This window comes from Scleropages formosus, chromosome 1, assembly GCF_900964775.1.
Source record: "Scleropages formosus chromosome 1, fSclFor1.1, whole genome shotgun sequence".
In the NCBI taxonomy this organism is placed as follows: domain Eukaryota; kingdom Metazoa; phylum Chordata; class Actinopteri; order Osteoglossiformes; family Osteoglossidae; genus Scleropages; species Scleropages formosus.
Genome location: NC_041806.1, coordinates 6,354,906 through 6,373,058, shown reverse-complemented (window position 1 = coordinate 6,373,058; position 18,153 = coordinate 6,354,906). Strand labels below are relative to the sequence as shown.

The 18,153-nt window shown below is 40.5% G+C and overlaps 1 protein-coding gene across 1 annotated transcript in view; it reads right to left on the bottom strand.

Annotated features, from left to right (window-relative positions):
• Window positions 1-781: 781 nt before the first annotated feature.
• dnah12 (dynein, axonemal, heavy chain 12) overlaps window positions 782-18,153 on the bottom strand; it is a 40,761-nt gene continuing 23,389 nt past the window's right edge. Inside the window, exons 38-75 of the mRNA XM_018737580.2 lie at window positions 18,001-18,152; window positions 17,151-17,289; window positions 16,895-17,061; window positions 16,466-16,721; window positions 15,805-16,104; window positions 15,264-15,442; window positions 14,975-15,167; window positions 14,258-14,419; window positions 13,961-14,155; window positions 13,063-13,196; window positions 12,737-12,899; window positions 12,035-12,115; window positions 11,573-11,749; window positions 11,094-11,225; window positions 10,831-10,920; window positions 10,545-10,685; window positions 9,243-9,484; window positions 8,992-9,139; window positions 8,543-8,688; window positions 8,008-8,222; window positions 7,534-7,726; window positions 7,264-7,456; window positions 7,008-7,180; window positions 6,316-6,456; window positions 6,020-6,178; window positions 5,648-5,792; window positions 5,296-5,446; window positions 4,439-4,692; window positions 4,208-4,348; window positions 3,866-4,003; window positions 3,233-3,466; window positions 2,958-3,146; window positions 2,670-2,773; window positions 2,362-2,566; window positions 1,751-1,888; window positions 1,553-1,644; window positions 1,368-1,435; window positions 782-1,077 (exon numbers count right to left, since the gene is read on the bottom strand). Of these exons, the coding sequence (XP_018593096.2) occupies window positions 884-1,077; window positions 1,368-1,435; window positions 1,553-1,644; window positions 1,751-1,888; window positions 2,362-2,566; window positions 2,670-2,773; window positions 2,958-3,146; window positions 3,233-3,466; window positions 3,866-4,003; window positions 4,208-4,348; window positions 4,439-4,692; window positions 5,296-5,446; window positions 5,648-5,792; window positions 6,020-6,178; window positions 6,316-6,456; window positions 7,008-7,180; window positions 7,264-7,456; window positions 7,534-7,726; window positions 8,008-8,222; window positions 8,543-8,688; window positions 8,992-9,139; window positions 9,243-9,484; window positions 10,545-10,685; window positions 10,831-10,920; window positions 11,094-11,225; window positions 11,573-11,749; window positions 12,035-12,115; window positions 12,737-12,899; window positions 13,063-13,196; window positions 13,961-14,155; window positions 14,258-14,419; window positions 14,975-15,167; window positions 15,264-15,442; window positions 15,805-16,104; window positions 16,466-16,721; window positions 16,895-17,061; window positions 17,151-17,289; window positions 18,001-18,152 (6,324 nt within the window). The 3' untranslated portion in view covers window positions 782-883. The remainder of the gene's footprint in view (window positions 1,078-1,367; window positions 1,436-1,552; window positions 1,645-1,750; window positions 1,889-2,361; window positions 2,567-2,669; window positions 2,774-2,957; window positions 3,147-3,232; window positions 3,467-3,865; window positions 4,004-4,207; window positions 4,349-4,438; window positions 4,693-5,295; window positions 5,447-5,647; window positions 5,793-6,019; window positions 6,179-6,315; window positions 6,457-7,007; window positions 7,181-7,263; window positions 7,457-7,533; window positions 7,727-8,007; window positions 8,223-8,542; window positions 8,689-8,991; window positions 9,140-9,242; window positions 9,485-10,544; window positions 10,686-10,830; window positions 10,921-11,093; window positions 11,226-11,572; window positions 11,750-12,034; window positions 12,116-12,736; window positions 12,900-13,062; window positions 13,197-13,960; window positions 14,156-14,257; window positions 14,420-14,974; window positions 15,168-15,263; window positions 15,443-15,804; window positions 16,105-16,465; window positions 16,722-16,894; window positions 17,062-17,150; window positions 17,290-18,000; window position 18,153) is intronic.

Here is an 18,153-nt window from a genome sequence, read left to right as displayed (position 1 = left end):
AACTGGATGTTGTGAGGCTGTGAAGAGCTCATTGTCCTTAAGCATTTTCGGAATTCAGGAGGCCATTAGGAGAGAACAGAAAGAACAGGCAGTAGGTTGTATCCTAACAAGGTTGATGAAGCCATAATTTACACAGTTTCCAAAACTAGCTATTGTATAAGACACAGAGCTCGCATTTTCAGCGTTTCCTAGGCAACTACTATCCAGAACTGAGAGTCAAAGGTTCGGTAGGGTTTCAGACTGCGTCCATAAGCAGGGAAGTGAACGGACTGATTACAGAATGTATGGGTAGGTATTAATGATGGGATTTCATTGTAGAATTCCATTTACCTGTTCGGTGGCAATAGTGCTATTTCTTATGTTCTCTGTTTTCACAGTCAACAAAGTATCTGTCACAAGATCAATTCCATCCCACAGAATCCAGAAGAAATATCCGTGCTTAACCAAAAAAAATATATATACTTAGGTTTCAGGAGTTTTTTAGGCCTCCACTGAAATGATGGTGGGAAGGAAATAAAAAGTAAGAAATAGTTGACATGAACATGTGGGAATGAGAGTAAAAAAAAATGCCATTAGATGTTAAATGTCTAACATTGTAAATATACTCGAAGTCGTTGCATTGTGAGGCATATCCCTGAGGTACAAAAACACACATTTTTAAACGTAATTCTAAATAGAGACATTTGTCAAACATTCTACAAACTGTCCTTCATAATGCAAAAAATGCTAAAATGAGTTCCAGTTGAAACTTCATGAAGATATCAGAAAAAGGTTTGGGAACTCTGTTACTAAACACCCCTTGTAATGCATTTAAACATAATGTGAAACTAAAGAGGAAAAATATGTGTTTACATTGAGCTTCTTGTAAACAAAATATCTGTGGTCAGTCGTCCAGCTGACACAGCAAGGCCACTCCTCTCTTGATCCAATGCTGAGGGGGGTTCTTTGTGGGAAGTGTCATTGAGATGACGAAGTTGGTGGAATGTCCGGTGGTAGAAAGGGTACCCTTACGCTCACTTGTTTTGTACAACGGACACACATAGAGGCTTGAAGTCATCACAATGTATTGCTTCTTTGCTAGAAAAAAAAAAAAAAAAACAGACATGCACCACAAAAATTAAAGAATGCTCATACCAAGGACAATTTAAAGGTAGGCCTGACTATATTTGTGAGAACTGTGGATACTTTTACCACAATATATACCAGTGGTACACCATCTAATATACTCCCAACTTACTTACATTTTGCTATTTGAAAAAATATGACATATATAAGCAGAATGTCAAAAACAGACGTCTTGCATAGTATTATTCATATTTCTGGTTGTAAAGTGGACTGCAAGTGCTGCAAACTAGTCTGAAACTTACTTGGTTTTATCCAGATGATTGGGAGTAAATCAAAGAGAACTTTGGGGTGCTGTTCTGTTAGAGCGCCACTGTGAGGAATTAAAAGAACATGCTCATCACGTGAAAGTCCTATATACATTATATCAGTGAAAATTGTGATTGATTCCAAGATAAGGTAATATATAAATATATGATCAGATATTTACATTTTCTTGTCCCACCGTGCACCGTCCAGGAAGAGCCCATGGATATAGACCCCATCCTCAGGGAAGGTGTCTGACGTGCTGATGGGCAAGACCTGTCACATGAGGAATGAAATGCAGAGGTAGGGAAGTACCGGGAATAACCCTGCATATACAGTCGTGGGTGTCATAAAATTAATGTTAGAGTGGAGGCAATGGTACCTCAAACTCAAAGCCAAGGAGGTCAATGGGGATGGAGTATTTCCTAGCATAGTTTTGCATTGCTCCTGTCAGGAAGGCTTGGGTGAAGAAAAAACCAGACAGCCAGAAGACATTGGGCTTGTTGTTTTCATACCAGACCTACGAAGACAAACGAGTCACACATGTAATCGCATACGGCCAAAATGCAACTTTTAATAATCTCAGAATAAACAATTCAGTAACTGTGACTAATTTAAGTTAGGTTATGCTTGATAATACATGTATAGTAAATAGGACCATGTCTTAAAACACAGCACAATGAAAGAAATATTGAAATTTGAAATAAATGTGAAATTCTGCATTGACACTATCTTGATGTGATATGAGGTTCATATAGATAAAACAGAAGAATTATTAAATTACATTTTTTTTCAATAGAAAATGAAAAGTATCTGGGAACAATACCAAGTTTTCAAGTTACTTTGTTGGAGTGCCCAACCTTGAGCATCCAGTAAGAGAAAAAGCTCTCCATGGTTTTTTAAATAAAGCTCAATTTGAAATTTTCTAGAGTTAAAGACTTGATACTAGGAATTAAACAACAGCTAAGGGTTGATGTGAAACTACGACCCGACCTGTAAAAATTTAAGCCTTGCAAGGAAGTCAGTGACATAGCTGCCAAGGGGCTTGAGGCTGGGGTATGAACGCTTGGCCCACTTCTCTGGTACCTTCCCTACCAGCAGACTGCCAGCCACGGCCTCCAGCTCTGCATCCATGACCACCAAACCCTTGATGGCCTTCTGCAGGCTTTGGAGGCTGTTACGTATTGTGTAGGTCAGTCTGGAGGAAGAGAACGAAGCACTTTTAAGTAGTTGTGTGCACCCAACATGTAAGAATCGTAACTGAGAGCTGTGATGGTGTGGATTATTGGGTCAACACGTACGTGTTATATCTTTCCATCTCCTGCACCAGAACAGTGTTCATACTTTCCTCATACCTCACTGGATATTTAGCCAGGGCAGATTCAGTATCAAAGTTTCCTGGAAGCTAAGCAGAAAGACTTTTTTTCAGAATAGTGAGCCTCATGTAGTGTTTAGCATGAGGTGTAGAGGTTAATCAGTATTACACAATGTAGGCAAAGTATTAAAAAACAAGGATTTGTTGGCATTGAAAAGTGAAATCAGTACTGCTCTCTTAGGCTATAAATGTCAAAAGGGAGTAAATTTTTAACCTTGTTAAGGATATCACTGGCAATGTCAAAGAGCGCACTGTCTCCTCCTGTGGTTGCACCACCCTTTGTTCCACCCCCCTGGGTTAACAGCAGGGAATCAAACAGAAGCTTTGTTTCCTGCAGGTCCTTGGAAATGTCCACATTCTCATGCATTCCAAAGACTTCTGGATTTTGGGTAAATGGCAGTTTCTATGGATCAGAAAATAAACTGCATTAAAAAAAAATGTTTCTATAAAATTAAAGAGCAAGACATTCGACCAGTCCTCCAAACTTACTCTGATGAACTCCACATACTCCTCATAGCTGGACTTGGGTGGTGCATAGTATATTCCACTGGGAGAGAATTTGTATTGGGGGTTTTCAATGATTTCTTGGTTGTAGAAGTCTGCCAAAACAGTCATAAGCAACCGCCGGTCCCAGTCATCCGTAACACGGCCACCATAGTTGCACTCTCCTGTGAGGTAGGTAATGGCCTCAAAAGGAACTACGTCATACTCGTTTATAAAAAGCTGGAAGATCAAAAACAGGGAAGTGGTTTTATACATTTTATGTATACCAAATGTCTTTCTTACCAAAAATATTGGCAAACAAAGAACAAATGGCACCAAAAAAGAAAAACAAAATCAAAAAACCTATTTGCTACACCACCTTATACCTCCCTTAAATTCTGGTTTTTAACCAGACCTAGAGAGTAATTATAAAGCAAATAAATATCCATACTATATATAGAGAAAACATTTCTTTCTTAATACCACATATATTAAAGCTGATGTTGGTACATTACCAATGTAAACAAATGGATGTCTCTTGGAGATGATTTCCTAAAGAGCATTAGTCAATAGTACAGCTGTCTACAACCCAGGGAATTTGTATTTAATTCTTAATAATTATTCCCCACTGCCACTTACTTGCAGCTGTCTCATACTAATGCGCAGGTCAGATTCATTGAACCCATAGGGAATGTTCCACCCCAAAGGCCCAAATTTCTTCCTCTCCTGGACCAGGGCATGGAAGAAGCAAACGCCAAACAGCAGCTTCTCCCACACCTACAAGGGGGAGTAAAGCGAATGGAATAAATAGTGACCCTAATCCCCCTTATCTCTACCATGATCACACATTTTGCTATAGACTTAGTTACAGTTCATTCCATTTTTTAATGTTGCTGGAATAACTCCAGTTCCTCCAAACTAGGTGATTCACAACAATTTCTGCAAGTGATCATATGAACAAATTCCTAGTACACGACTCACCAACTCTTTGTCTGGACAGCCAGCAAAGAACCCTTCATCAGACAGCGGGTCGGAAATGTACGATTGTAGCAAGTTCAGCCTGAGGCCTGTGGGTGGCTCATTGGTCATCTTCACCCCATTCTGTAGGATGCTCACTGGGAACTGATCACACAATGATGAGAAGGTAAAAGGCATAGAAGTCTTCAGTCTTGAATCAATCTATGTAAACCACAGGAAAAGCTTAGAAAGTACCTTGGGTGAGGGGTAACTGGTGAGCCAAAGCCGGAAGTCAGGATGGCAGATCTCAGGGCTGAACTCCTCACAGATCTTCTCAAGGGTTGGCATCCATGAGATGGCTAGATGGCAGTTCTGTAAACACACCCAGGAGCCCTCTTTGGAGCCAGCACGGATCATCTTAGCAGCAATGGGACCTTGTCCTTGGCCCAGTGAGATGGACTGGAACCTCGCTGTACCCATGTTCTGGTCACTAGCAAACTTGAGCAAGCCTAAGAAAAACAAACTTGTTTGCTTGGACTTGAAACTAACCACAACACTAAGCAGATGTTTATCACAATACTGCTGACATATAGCAAAGGAACTAGTAAAGCTAGGACTATTAAAACAATAAGTCACAAAGTAAACTTATTCTTACTGGATTTTTTTAAATCTAAAGGCTAATACTAACATTGCAAACCATCATTGTATAACTGCAATTGCAGTTATGCCCAAACATTTAACTTCTAGTCCACATCTGATGGAAAGTGATTTTAAATATTAAGATAACGCAACAAGGAAAAGGAAAAACATAATATAAAGAGGAAAGGATCAAAACATGGAAATAAGGCTAAGTCCTATCTGCATCTTCTACAGCTAATTTAACTAAAAATCAATGCTTTGATTTGCATTTATCTTTGTTACATCATCACTAACATGAGTTTGATTTTAAGAAATCTGCTTAAAAACTTTGTTAAAATTTAATAAGCAGTTTTACAGAAAAACAGAAAAACATACTCATTAAAAATGAGAAGTTAAGCTATTAATATGTTTTCTTTTCCTTAGAAGAGTAGATATGGTGTTTGATGCTCTGGTGGATTGTAAATAGTACTCACTAGCCATGGGGTCAGCACCAGGGGACAGCACAAAGACCAATGGGATGGCACTGTTGGAGTCTACAAAGCTCTTGCTCAGATCAAATGGAGGTGGTTCCACAAACTTCTTCCCCAGTTTATCCGTCACATAATTAGCAAGAGCTGGTGTAATCTTTCAAATGAGGAAGTAAAAACCAAAATTATATAAATTTTTTAGATACAGATAAATGCTAAGAATTAATTCAGTAATATGTTACTATACCATTACTAACATCCTTACCAGTACATCAATACAAATTTGATTCATAAGAATGTCACATAAGACAAGATTTGATTTATTTTGCATAGATGTTGGAAATACTTCAGTCCTTACCTTGTCAGGCCTGAGGCATCGATAAATGATCATTTTCTGAAAGTCGGTGAGTTGGTCACACCAAGGCATGGGCAGCTCTGTGTTGTATGGCTCCTTGCTGTCATAAATGGGGAGGAAGTCCCCTGGGTTCTTGCTGAAGCTCTCCCTAAATACCATAAAATGATGAAACACTGATTATTTACATACAAAGGACTTCAATGCTCCTACACATTTTGTATCCAAGAGCCTTGGAAAGCTCAGAGGACCCGAAACATTCTTCTGATCTGAATTGTAATTAAAATTCAACTGAGAATATGGTTGAGTTAGTTCACAAATAATGTCAAACCAAGGTCATGGCATTGTGGTTTCAGGAAGACGGCTGGAACATGGTACCTCAGCCCGTTCAGTGCAGGCAGGTCACTGGCCCGACAAATCTCATCCCAGCTGCGGTCCTGCAGCCAACTGGGATCTGGATTTGGCAATGTGTTATGAAGACCCACTCCACCCGTCAGAAGAAACATAAACTCTGTATACTGAATCTCTTTCTTTGCTCTGACCAAAAGAAATTAAAAGCAGAAGTGAAACAAATGCATCATTGTGGGCCCAATTAAATTTTGTTTTCATTAATGAGAATAATAACCCCTCCGCTAGAATAGAGCATGACAGAAGGCATCTGGCTCCCAACTCACAACTGGAGGTTGCAGCACAGCAGGAAAGAGAAGAGCAGTTTATCCTTCTCAAAGAGTGAGCGGCAGACGTTGCAGTACAGATTGTATGTGAAGTGGTCCATCAGGTACCGAAGTCGTTTCTCCAGGATCTTTGATTTATTACTGGAAAGAACAAGTAGAGATTAGAAGTCATGTCTGCTCTGAAGTAGAAGACTTTACTGTGAAATGTGGTAGAATTAAATCATATACTCGTGCTGCAGATTAAACACAATAACATTCATCTGGAACATATAAACTGTAATTTCACACTACAGGTGGTCCCCGATTTACGATGGTTCAAATAACGGTTTTCTCGACTTTACGAGGGTGAGCTGGCGATAGGCATTCAGTAGAAATCGTACTTAGAATTTTAAATTTTAATTTTTTCCTGGGCAGTGATACACGGTGCTATACGCTTTCGCAATGATGGGAAGTGACAGTGATCCGCATCTTCCAGTCTGTCACGCAGAGGTGCGTATTAGGTGTATTAAATGCATGTTCAACTTATGATATTTTTGACTTATGATGGGTTTCGCAGAACGTAACCCCATCGTAAATCGGGGACCCCCCTGTATTTGGCACAGCTGTCCAAATACAAATTGACACACCAAAAATCCAAAATCAAGTTGAAAATTTTTTTTCTAATGGCTGATTTAATTGTGTGTGTTCCTCACCTGTCCTGAATGGAGTTGATATAGAGGTTGACAAACCAGGCAAGAGAATACTGGTACATAGGATCAATGTTGGCTAGGTCCGCAATGCTGAAGAACAGGATAGAGGAGTGTTTGGCAACTGCTCTGTAGCCTTCCCTTGATTCTGCGATTTTTATCTCTGTCTTCTCAGCAACCTGACAGAAACAGTGGGAGTTAAAGACAGCACCCTACATGCATGGGTGCATCTCCAAGTCAAGAAACAGTCCAACTATCAAACCTGCTGCTTCTTGGTGATCTCATTTGACATTATTTTGGCAGAGTCCAGAATCTTAATGGCACTTTCATCCTCCAGAATGTTGCCCTGGGAGGACTGCAGGGTTTCTAGGATCTTGTCCTCTATCTCCTTCAACTGCTTTTTGTTAGCAGCAGATTGTAGGATAAGTGCAGTTCTTTCTTCTTCGAGCTCTGGCCTGCCAATAAGTTCAACTCACAGTGAGGACAAAATGTAATGCTTTTCTACAGCTAGCATTCACCGCCTCATATTTACCTTTCCTTGGCCACCACAATGCCAAGCAGCTGGTCCTCCAGTCCTTCAGGTGTGATCATGAAGTTGAGCAAGGAAACTTTAGTGGCCAGCTCAGGCAAGTAGTGAGGGTTCCTCAGCTTTGTGGTGATGTAGAAGCGAAAGTCACTGGAGTACTCTATCACACTTTCTCCCAGTCTGATGCAGTCCATGCCCCCTGTGGGACGAAAAGCTTGCATTGGTGGATTTCACTCTTGTAGAGATACAAATATCAATAAAGTCTAGATGAAGAGAATACCAGAGAATATCATGCTCTGTTCCATCCTGTTTCTTAGTCTTAGTTATCAAAGGTGCTGATATACACTGTAGGTACATTCATGTGTAACATGTAGTTAACTATAGATTCCTTGGGGTCAACGATACTAAGACAGAACCTTCAGTTTTTATAGCTCCTATAAAGTTATAAATACAGATAAGGATTCCTTAGCAAAACTGCACCTTGTTTGAAGATTTGCTTTAGCAGCAGGGGTTCCAATGAGGGGTCCAGCTCTTCACCAACATTTTCCAGTAGGCAGGGTGTACCAAACTGGAGGCAATTTTCCAGGGTTCGCATATAGTCTGCATCAGTCAGCTTTATCACACTGAGGTTGTTTTCCTTCTCTGAGTTCTTTACCCATTTATTGGCTTGGCCCTGAGGATCAATCATCAGTGGCCTGACAGGCAGAGAGATATTCAAAAGGAAATTATATGTGGTGGGTAAAAGTGGACACCGAGTCCAAGTTAATGAATTATAACTCAGAGATCAGTAATATTACACACAACTTGTATGTATCACCATCTGAAGCATAAAGCACTTTGGCTGTGGTTTTTGCACGGCCTGTGTGAACCTACGTACTTATAGTACTGTCAAATACTTATCACAAAAACCAGAAACTGGATTAAATCTAAACTTAAATAACTAAAGGTTTTGTTTTAAACCCCGAGCTGTGGTTGATTTAGTCTATGCTTAGCTGTATGTACAGTCACCACTTACCATCGTCTGGAGTTACTCACAATGACCCCATTATCGATGGAAAAGCTGTCTGTGGGCAACCCTGCAATATTCCAGGCCCTGATTTTGATTGGATCTCCAAGAGTCTTACTGAGGGAAAAATCATCTGATGACGGGATGTTTTTGACCTAGAAACACGTTCAAAATTTGAGGAATCAAAACAGGCTAAAAATATCACGTTTGTATGCTTTACTAAACATTAAGGAAAACAATGCATCAGAAGAAAGCAAACATGTGGTCTACCCGACTCGGGTTGTTGGCATTACGATCCACACTGAGATTAGAGATTTGGAAAATGGATGGATGATTACAGCTGAAAGAAAAAAAAACCTTAAACCTCTAAAATGCAGACAGCCATAATCTCAAGCTGCAAGCAGAAGTCAGTGACTTAGTGTCTCCTGCTCTCAGCTGTGATTTTTAGTGAAGCATACCTTGCAGAGTTTGGTCCAGGCCCTGGTGCAATCAAACCGGAATGCAGCTGTGAAGGCACCCAGGTAGGCAATGACCCCAGCAGAGATCAACACATCTCCTGTCAGGTTGTCATACGTGTTCTGAAGATCATCTGCTGCCTTTGACCATCTTCACAAGGGAAAAATGCTCTGAGACTACTACTACTGGTTCAAATTAGATACAAAGCCCAATGAAGTATAAGCATGTGTATGAATGAAAAAAAATCACAAACCTAGTCTTTTCTCCTCCAAGGCCTCCAATCAGCTTCTCAGCTCTGTCCAGCTTATTAGCGCAGAGTTCCACCTGAAACTCCAGTTGAGCTTTCTCTTGAGTTTTCTCCTCAAAGGTGCGCTGCAAAGCTGCCAGTCGATCCTCCACCTCTTTTAGTTCGGCCCGTTTTTGGTTCAGCAATTGCATTGTGTTAGCAAGTGACTGCTGAGCTTCAGCCAGGTTGGCCTTTTTAGGTGCTACCACCTGAAGAGGGAATACAGTGAACCTATGATTATGAAAACTAGTCATAAAAATTCTAAAAAAATTCAAAAATTGTGTTGTTTATTTCTTTGTACACAGAGAATTATAGTCCTTCAGTTTCAAACTGAAGAAACATGTTCAACTGTTCCACACTAAGAAGACTGATTCTCTGTGTAAAAACACTGTAAAAATAACAATTTAATGACGGCAAATGTTATAGCTTGAGCAACACCCAACCTAACTGAGAAGAAAATTTATAATATTTTATCATTTCCATTTCTGAATGCTTTAGTTAACAGCTAAAAATCTTGATTAAGAACAAACCAGTCTTAGAGAAAGTTTCCAATGAACTGGCTGAGCTTACTGTCCATCCAACTGCAGTCTTGCTTAAGCAGATGAAAAAAGCTAAATAAGGAACTGAAGCACAGTTGCCATCCAGTGATGGGATCAACAGTGCTGTTAAGGCAGTCTGAAAGTGTGCCATTATTAAATAAGGAACTAAAGTAGCACTGCGGTTGGGTGACCAAACGCGGTAGAATGGACAAGTATCTAAGTTGCTGAAGTTCTGGGGTGTGGCAGCTTGTTGTGCTTGCCGTGAGGCTAGTTCTTTTTGGAAAACCCTAAAATTTCATAGTAAGCCTAAGGGAATCTGAACTGCGACTACGACTGAACTAAGGATATATTGGGGAGCACCTTAGTAAGGTTTATGAAGTCATAATTTAAACAGTGCCCAATATTAATTGATATTAACATTAACTATCATACCATATTACAACACCAGTTAGTTAAGACTAGTTATTGTATGAGATACAGGGCTTGCCTCTCTAGCCTTTTCTGGGAAATTATTGTCCAAAACTGAAAGCGAGAGGGTTCTTTAGGGCTTTGGACTAAAACCACAGCCAGGTGGATTCATGAGCGGATTGAAAGGCAAAGCAATGAAAACGTGAATAATGTGTACACACGACCTTTGTTGGTCAGGATCAACAAAGTAAGGGGATAATAAGAAATAATGTTGTTAAACACGGAACACAATTAATCAAAAAGTAGTCAGCACTTAGTATACCTTAGCCACTCTGTCATAAACTTCCATGGCTTTGATCCATTTGCACAAGCCCTCGGCTGCAGAAGAGGCTTTGGCCACCTTTGCGGGGTCAAAATCGGGGTTGGTCATGTATTCACTGCGGATTTTGTGCATGACCGGCACCTGTCACATAGAAAGTGAATAGGACAGGAGGGTAACGCTTAATAAACGTAAATTTCATACGTTTACATTAGCATTTTAAGTTCTCAGTCTTGGTACCCCTACCCAATAGTTAGACAAGAAACAAGCATTGTACATGTTCACTTACAGGAATGTTGTCCTTATCATATTCTCTCAAGTCCTTCAAGAAATTCATATCACCAAGTAGCTTTTTGCTTGGACCCCAGTAGTCAAGAATCTGTTGGAAAACAACAAAACAAAAGTCCTTCACATCTGCATTGCTATTTAACAAATAAATATTAAATTGTCATTTTTTTAGCAGTCAACCAACTGAGCTGAAAGTGAAGAAATTCATGGACAAATCTCATCACCTGTCCGATGCCGCCCCTGCACCACCAGACTGAGTCTCACCTTCTGTCCAGTTCCTGCTGGGTCATTAATTTTCTCCGGTTTGATGTCTTTCATTACACAGACTGCTGCCATCACCAACTTTACCCCCGAAGGAGGATTCTTCATGGATTTTACTATGGTCACATCAGATGGCTAAAAATGTAAAAATAGAAATTTGTCCAGTAATGACTAAGAAAAGAAATACTTTAAGAGCCAGTAATAGGAACTACTGAAATACTTGAAGGAAAGGCACCTCAGAAATTATATATAGCCAGTTATGTTCTGTTTTCTTCAGGTCAATATACATAGCTCTAAATCCTTCTAAATATAATTCTTATTTGCATAAATGGACAATACCTGTTTGTTGTTTTAAGTAGGACAATATAGTGCTCTAAAGAAAATTGTGCTTTGGGCACCTACATGCGACATCTTTTCTTGCAAGAGAAAACTGAGGGGTTAAAGAACCATTATAATCCATGCTACTGTGGTCCACCACATACTTTGAGGGTGTCAAGAGCAGACAGAGCAGCCTCTAGGGCAGGGATGGCTTCAGCCAAATCACTTTCGCACTCGTCCTTCAAGGCCTGTGCCTCGTTTGCCTTGAGCGTGGCCATCTCTTCATCCACTCGCACAACCTTACTCTTGGCCTCCACCTGTACCGACTCAACTTCGATCACCTGCAGTGCATCAAAGGCAAAAATATTCCTCTCAGTTCTAAGAATCTGGGCACCATAAAAAGTCCTACTGAGTCTATTACCTACACTAAACACCACAGATTTCGAGGGTCACAGATCTTACAAAATGGTATGAATGCTACATGAATGAGAAAGGCAGCATAAAATTTCAGTGCATGGTACATAAAGCAAAAATTTAATTTAGCTAAAAATGATGATTAAATCTGAAATAATTATTGAACTTATGAGCTGTGCTAATTATGAAATGAAAAATTGGCTTATCTTCACCTCCATCATCCGTGTATTTTCTATCTTGGCTTGTTCCAGTTTAGGCTGCAGGTCCACCAGCTCCTTCTTCATTTCCCCCACCTGTTGGAAAGGATTTGATCCAATAAATTACTGTACTTGTACCAATAGCATGACGGAACCTTGAGGCAGACATGTTTCAGTCACAGGAGATTTTAGACGAATCAACTCAGGAATCTCATTTACAATTTGAACTTATTTAAATGTTTCTCCATTTGTAGGACTGAAAATTAAACATTTTTTTCATAGAAAAGCAAAGGACATTCACTGAAGCAAAATTAAAATAATTTGCTATTAAGTATTGTATTTCTTTGACATTTTTCTTCAAATTCTCCAATTATTTGCCTATTTATACAGCTGGGTAATTTTTACTGGAGCAATTTAGGGTATGTACCTTGCTCAAGGGTACTATAGCTGGAGGTGGGGATCAACCCTGAACCCTTAGGATCCAGTGGCAGTGGCTCTAGCCACTACACTACCGGCTATTTTCAGACACATGTATACAAATATTTGCAATTACTATTCCACATGACTGTGATGGACTGGGACTCTATCCAGGGTGTACCAGCCCTAGCCTAGCACCCAATGATTCCGGGATAGGCTTCCGATTGCTGTGACCCTGATTTGGAAAAGCAACTGGACAAGTGACTGAGTCAGTGAATGTAGTCAACATGAGGAACTAACCTGAGACTCAGCAAAAGCTAGCTGGTCCAGCCCATTAGTATACCTCTTCTTAGCCTTCATTACAGTGTCTCGTTTCTGTGTGAGGAGCTGCCGGAAAGCAGCGATAAGCTCCAGGTAGGAGGTAGGTGTTACATAATTGTGGCGTCCTAATTCAGACAAGAACCTGGGTAAATGCAAAAGTCAGTAGTCAGGCTCAAAATGCAGAGACGTGGTAAAAAATGAGTATTGAACAGAGTCTCATCTTTGTGTAATTGCTGTGCTGATATTGATTCATTCTGATCTGTGTACTGTATGCCAAATTTAGAGAATAGAAGTCTCTGGCATACTTTTGAGACAGCTCGCTGGCAGACGTGTGGAAGGTTTTACAGATCGGTACGACCTCTAGACGCTCATGATCACTCATCTCAAGTGTTTCAAGGAACTTGTTGGCTACTCGCTCTAGTGCTTCCTCTGGCCAGGGCTATAGAAAGAAAAAGAAGGAATATACTAATACAGTAAATACCAACAACATAAATATGTAATAAAAAAACAATTAAATAAAAAGATAACGAATTTCACTAACTCTGCTTTTCTTCAGTATTGAACTGACAACTTTGTCATGGGAAAAGTAGTGTGAGATAATCAACTTTACAATAACTGACCTATTAATCCTGCATGGTATTCTCATGGTATCATTTCTGGGTAAGTACCGTGATCAACGGTACAACAACGGAAGTAAGAATTGACCCAGAAAAGTTTCACACAAGGCAATGTCCCTTAAAACTAGACTATGGTACCTACTTTTTATTTATTTTGTATTCATTTACATTTATTTTTTTTATTTATGAGACGCTTTTCTCCAGAGCAGCTTCCACTGAACTCTATGTAGTATTAACAGCCCACACACCTTATTCACCGTGGTGACGTACACTGCTAGATACACTACTTACATGGGTCACCCATCCATCTATCAGTGGAACACACTCTCTCTGTCACTCACACACTATGGGTGAACCTGAACAGCATGTCTTTGGACTGTGGGAGGACACCAGAGCACGTGGAGGAAACCCACGCAGCCAACGTGGAGAACATGCAAACTCCACATAGACTAAGCAGGTATTGAATCTATGGCTTCTCGCACCACCCAGGTGCTGTGAGACAGCAGCACTACTCGCTGTGCTACCAAGCAGGTACACTACTTACAATGGGTCACTCATCCATACATCATCACTGCCATAGGCTCACCTGGAACCAGTCAATGGTACAGCAGTTGATGAGGGAGGGAAACTGGCGTAGGCGGTTGCGGAAGGCTTCCCCAATGGGACTGAATGCCACCACAATGTGGAGGTTCTCTCGGCAACGTGTCACAAAAAAGGCAAAGAGTGCCAGTGGTGTGAAATCCGCGTTTTTGTTCCCTGCTTGGGCAACGGATCGAACCGCCTGGAGAAGGAAAAGTGGTTGGAAGTAACACAGTATAAAGGAGTACATGAATAAAGAAAAAATATTGCAGCATGAAATATGCAAAGAAGTTCTACAATTCACCTCCATAATCTCTTGCTTCTCATCCACAGCGAAAATATTGGGAACCTCCCCTGTATTCAGCAAACTGTCCACATCCTCAAGGAAGGCCTCTTCCTTGATCTGGGCATCAGTAAGCAGGAACACCGTCTTCTGTCCTTTCAGGCCGGCACTCTTCAACAGACGCTTTGAGGAAAGGAGCAGCAAGAGCCACAGAGTAAATGTTTTTAAATCCTTTTTACTTGATCTAACGATGTAACCACAGAGGCAAGTCAGAGAACGTCTACGGTATCACAGGAATTTCATGAAGATAACATTTGAATTTGTTCAGATTTAAATAAAATTATTAAAAGAACTCCTGAACAGCTAAGACACAGAAGATCCTAATATATCTGAAACTGCATCGTCAGTCTGAGCCCTGTCATCTGCTAGATCTCAGCAAGCATTGTTCTAGAAGTGAAGTAAGAGCTCATTTTAGAGACGTTTAGATGCTTCAAAGACCTTGATGTTATTCAGTTAAAAATTTGACAAGACTCTCTTGGGTAGCTCCGAATGGTCATTCTCTACCCTCCAGGTTTCTACGGGGGCATTTCAGATAGCGAAAGCACTGCAAATATCTAAGCACTGCTGGAAATATTGTGAATGGGTCAAGCATTGCCTGTTTAAAATTGTGCATTCAAAGTCATTTTAGATTTACATTTTTTAAATTTAGATTTTAAAGGAGGTGGACTGGCACTGTACCTTGAGGTCATCTCTCCACTCATTCATACCGTAGCTCTTGGAAATCTCAGGCTGAAAGAGCACCATCTTGGCCATGTAGGTGGCCAAGCGAGTAAGAGACTGTCGACCACTGCCACCCACTCCCACCAAGAGGGCGTTACCCCCAGGCTGCTTTAGGATGCGGCTGATCCGAGAGAGGTGTTCTAAGACATACCTGTGAGAAAAACGCAATCATGGAGAGCTACCTCAAGTCTGAACTTTCCATCACTGCTTTGTTTCCATTTTATGGGATCAAAACAAAAGCATTTACCGAAAGATAACCAAGTTCATGCGGTTCTTGTGTGTCCGGTTGTACTCATCCAGACAGAGCTCCACAACCTCACTGAATTTCTCCATGGATGGCACTTCAGCATAGAGTCGCTCATCATCTTCTAAATCAGGGTTCATGTAATCTCCAAATATCAGGTTCTTCATGTTCTCCTCACACAACTGTATCCAAAAAATACACAAATGATAAATGCTGTGTCCTGTTACTTCAAAGTGACATAAAATTTTCAGTGAAATTTTTAAGTAAAAAAATGTAAAGAAAATAATTTATGAATCCTTTAAAGCATGAAAAGCTTGAAGATTTAGATTCAGATCTATATTTGATATCTGCAGTCACTTTTTTTCCAGCCATGGAAGCATTAAGTCCTCAACTAAACCATCACTTCATGATGGTGGAAAGGGACATATGTTGGAGCAATAGCCGTTGACTGATCAACTTGTTACTTTGACATAAACTCATCCATGCCAAGTACATGGTACATGTGTCAAAATATTTAGAAACAGCATTTCTTCACAAGACATACTGGCTTGTTGTTTTGCTTCAGGTGCTCAAAAACATTATCGAAATTCTCCCGGAAGTGCTGCTTCACTATGTCATTTGTTAGTTTGTAGAGCCAGGCTCGGTCCATGTCATCCACCAGGCGGTCGTAAAACACACGGAAGACCTCATGTACAAAGAGGCGGATCATGGTGAACTTGTTTTGAAGGGACTCCTTTTTGAGGAGGAGGCACCCCTGCACAACACGAGAGAAGTCTCTCAGGTTGAAAGTGTAGTGGGACTTTGCTGGTGTTGGCAGAAGGTTCTCCATGGCTTTCTTGTACACCTGGAGTAGACACAGGACATTTACACAGGTTAAAATCAAATTAGTCTATCATATTATAATATTACATGCTACCCTGCACTAACTCTGAATATATATGCTCATTCTGTCTCAAACTAAATTCTATTATGATCAGTTGTAATGTTTTTATATAGGAATCTTAGTCATTTTAATAAAAGCATCATGTTAATAAAAATTATGTTAATGTAAACAAGTGCTCTCTTCCCTTCGTTGCAAAACTTCAGCTCCTTCAATAACGCCAATATGTGTAAAATGCTACAACTGCCAATGTAAAAGCACATCAGGATAAACTGTTTATCATTTATAGCAAACATGGTTCAGTGTACCTGAAACGAGACGTTACCTCTAAAGTAGCAGCCACAATCTGGTTGCCCAACGTCATATACTCAGGTGGAAAGTTGTTGACTTTTAGGTAGAATGCAACAATATTAGAGAAGATATGGACCATCGTGTCATCACTGAAGGCATTGATGCCACAGATGTTAAAGTGGCGCAGGAAACGTGGTGTGACAGCATTCCGCCCACCCCCGGGGGGTCCCATGGCGGATAGCAACTGCAGGTCATTCAGGGATATCTTGCTTGTGTCTTTCACATCATACCTACAACAGCCACTTTTTTTTATTAATTTATGTAACACTTTTATGGCAGTGACAGTTAAGGTACATTTGAGACAAAGCACCATCATAAAAAGAACTAAGGGCAATAGTCCAAAGCAGCTAATGTTTGAAAGCACAGTGATAAACGTTCTGAGTGATCATGCATTACTCCTTACCAGTTTTTATGGTCGAAAAACTGGCGGAGCAGCTCCACAGGAGGCTGTGCGCCAAACTGCTCCAGTGCAGGCATATTCATATCATCCACAAAGATCACACACTTCTTCCCCATTGGTGGGCCAAACACCCCTTTCCGTCTCTTATCCAGCCGAGCCATTATGATGTTCTTTAAGAACACAAATTAATCAGTGTGATGCATTTTTCAGAGATCTCAAAGCTGTTAATGGACTCCATTGACTTGATTTCGGTATTTACCTGGATCTGGTTGGCACTTGTTCGCGCTGAAAAATTGATGAAGAAGGGTATGTAGATGTCTTTGTCCAGGTTGTTCATGAGTTTTTCCTTCACATACACAGACTTGCCAGTCCCAGTAGGGCCAACAAACAGGAGGGGTCTGCAAAATGTTAGCTCAGTAAAAAATATGATACATCAGTAAAATCTGGATTATTTCACAGGACTGTCACACACAGTAGCAGTAACAGCGACATCATGTTTCCAAAAATGAGATAATGTGGTGGTCTGGGAGCTACCCTAGAAGCACAGGGAATGAGACATGGTACACCCTGGATGTTAAGCCAATCAATCGCGAGGCAGTTACACACACACATATTCTCTCACATGTACACATACCGTGAGCTATTCAGAGTCACTAATTCACCTACAACACATCTTCAGACCGTGGGAGGAAACCAGAGCACCCAAAGGAAATCCAAACAAACATGAGAACCTGGGAATTCTGCAGACTGGGTTCAAACCCATGACTCAACTACCTGCTGAGCCAACATTCACATTTACATTTATTCATTTAGCTGATGCTTTTCTCCAAAGAAACCTACAATGTTAAAGTTACAATTATTTACCCATTTTGGCAGCCAGGTAATTTTACTAGAACAATTCAGGGTAAGCACCTTGCTCAAGGGTACTACAGCCAGAAGTGAGGCTCAAACCTGTGACCTTTGGGTCCAAAGGCAGTCACTCTAACTACTACACTACCAGCTGCCTTAACTAAGACATTAATAAAACTTTATCAGCACAGAAATTCAACTGACCAAACCCTCAAAGCAGGAAAATCCAACAGAGCTCTAGCAGGAGGGTAAATACTCACATTTCATGTTGAATGCAGATGTCCATCAGGTAGGTATACCGAATCGTGTCAATGGTTGGAACAATGATGTCTTGCACTTTGGTTTTGCTGTCTCCAAGACTGGTGCTCTTTATTGCCTCGCTCCAATGTACCCATCGACCTTTACCTTTAAAC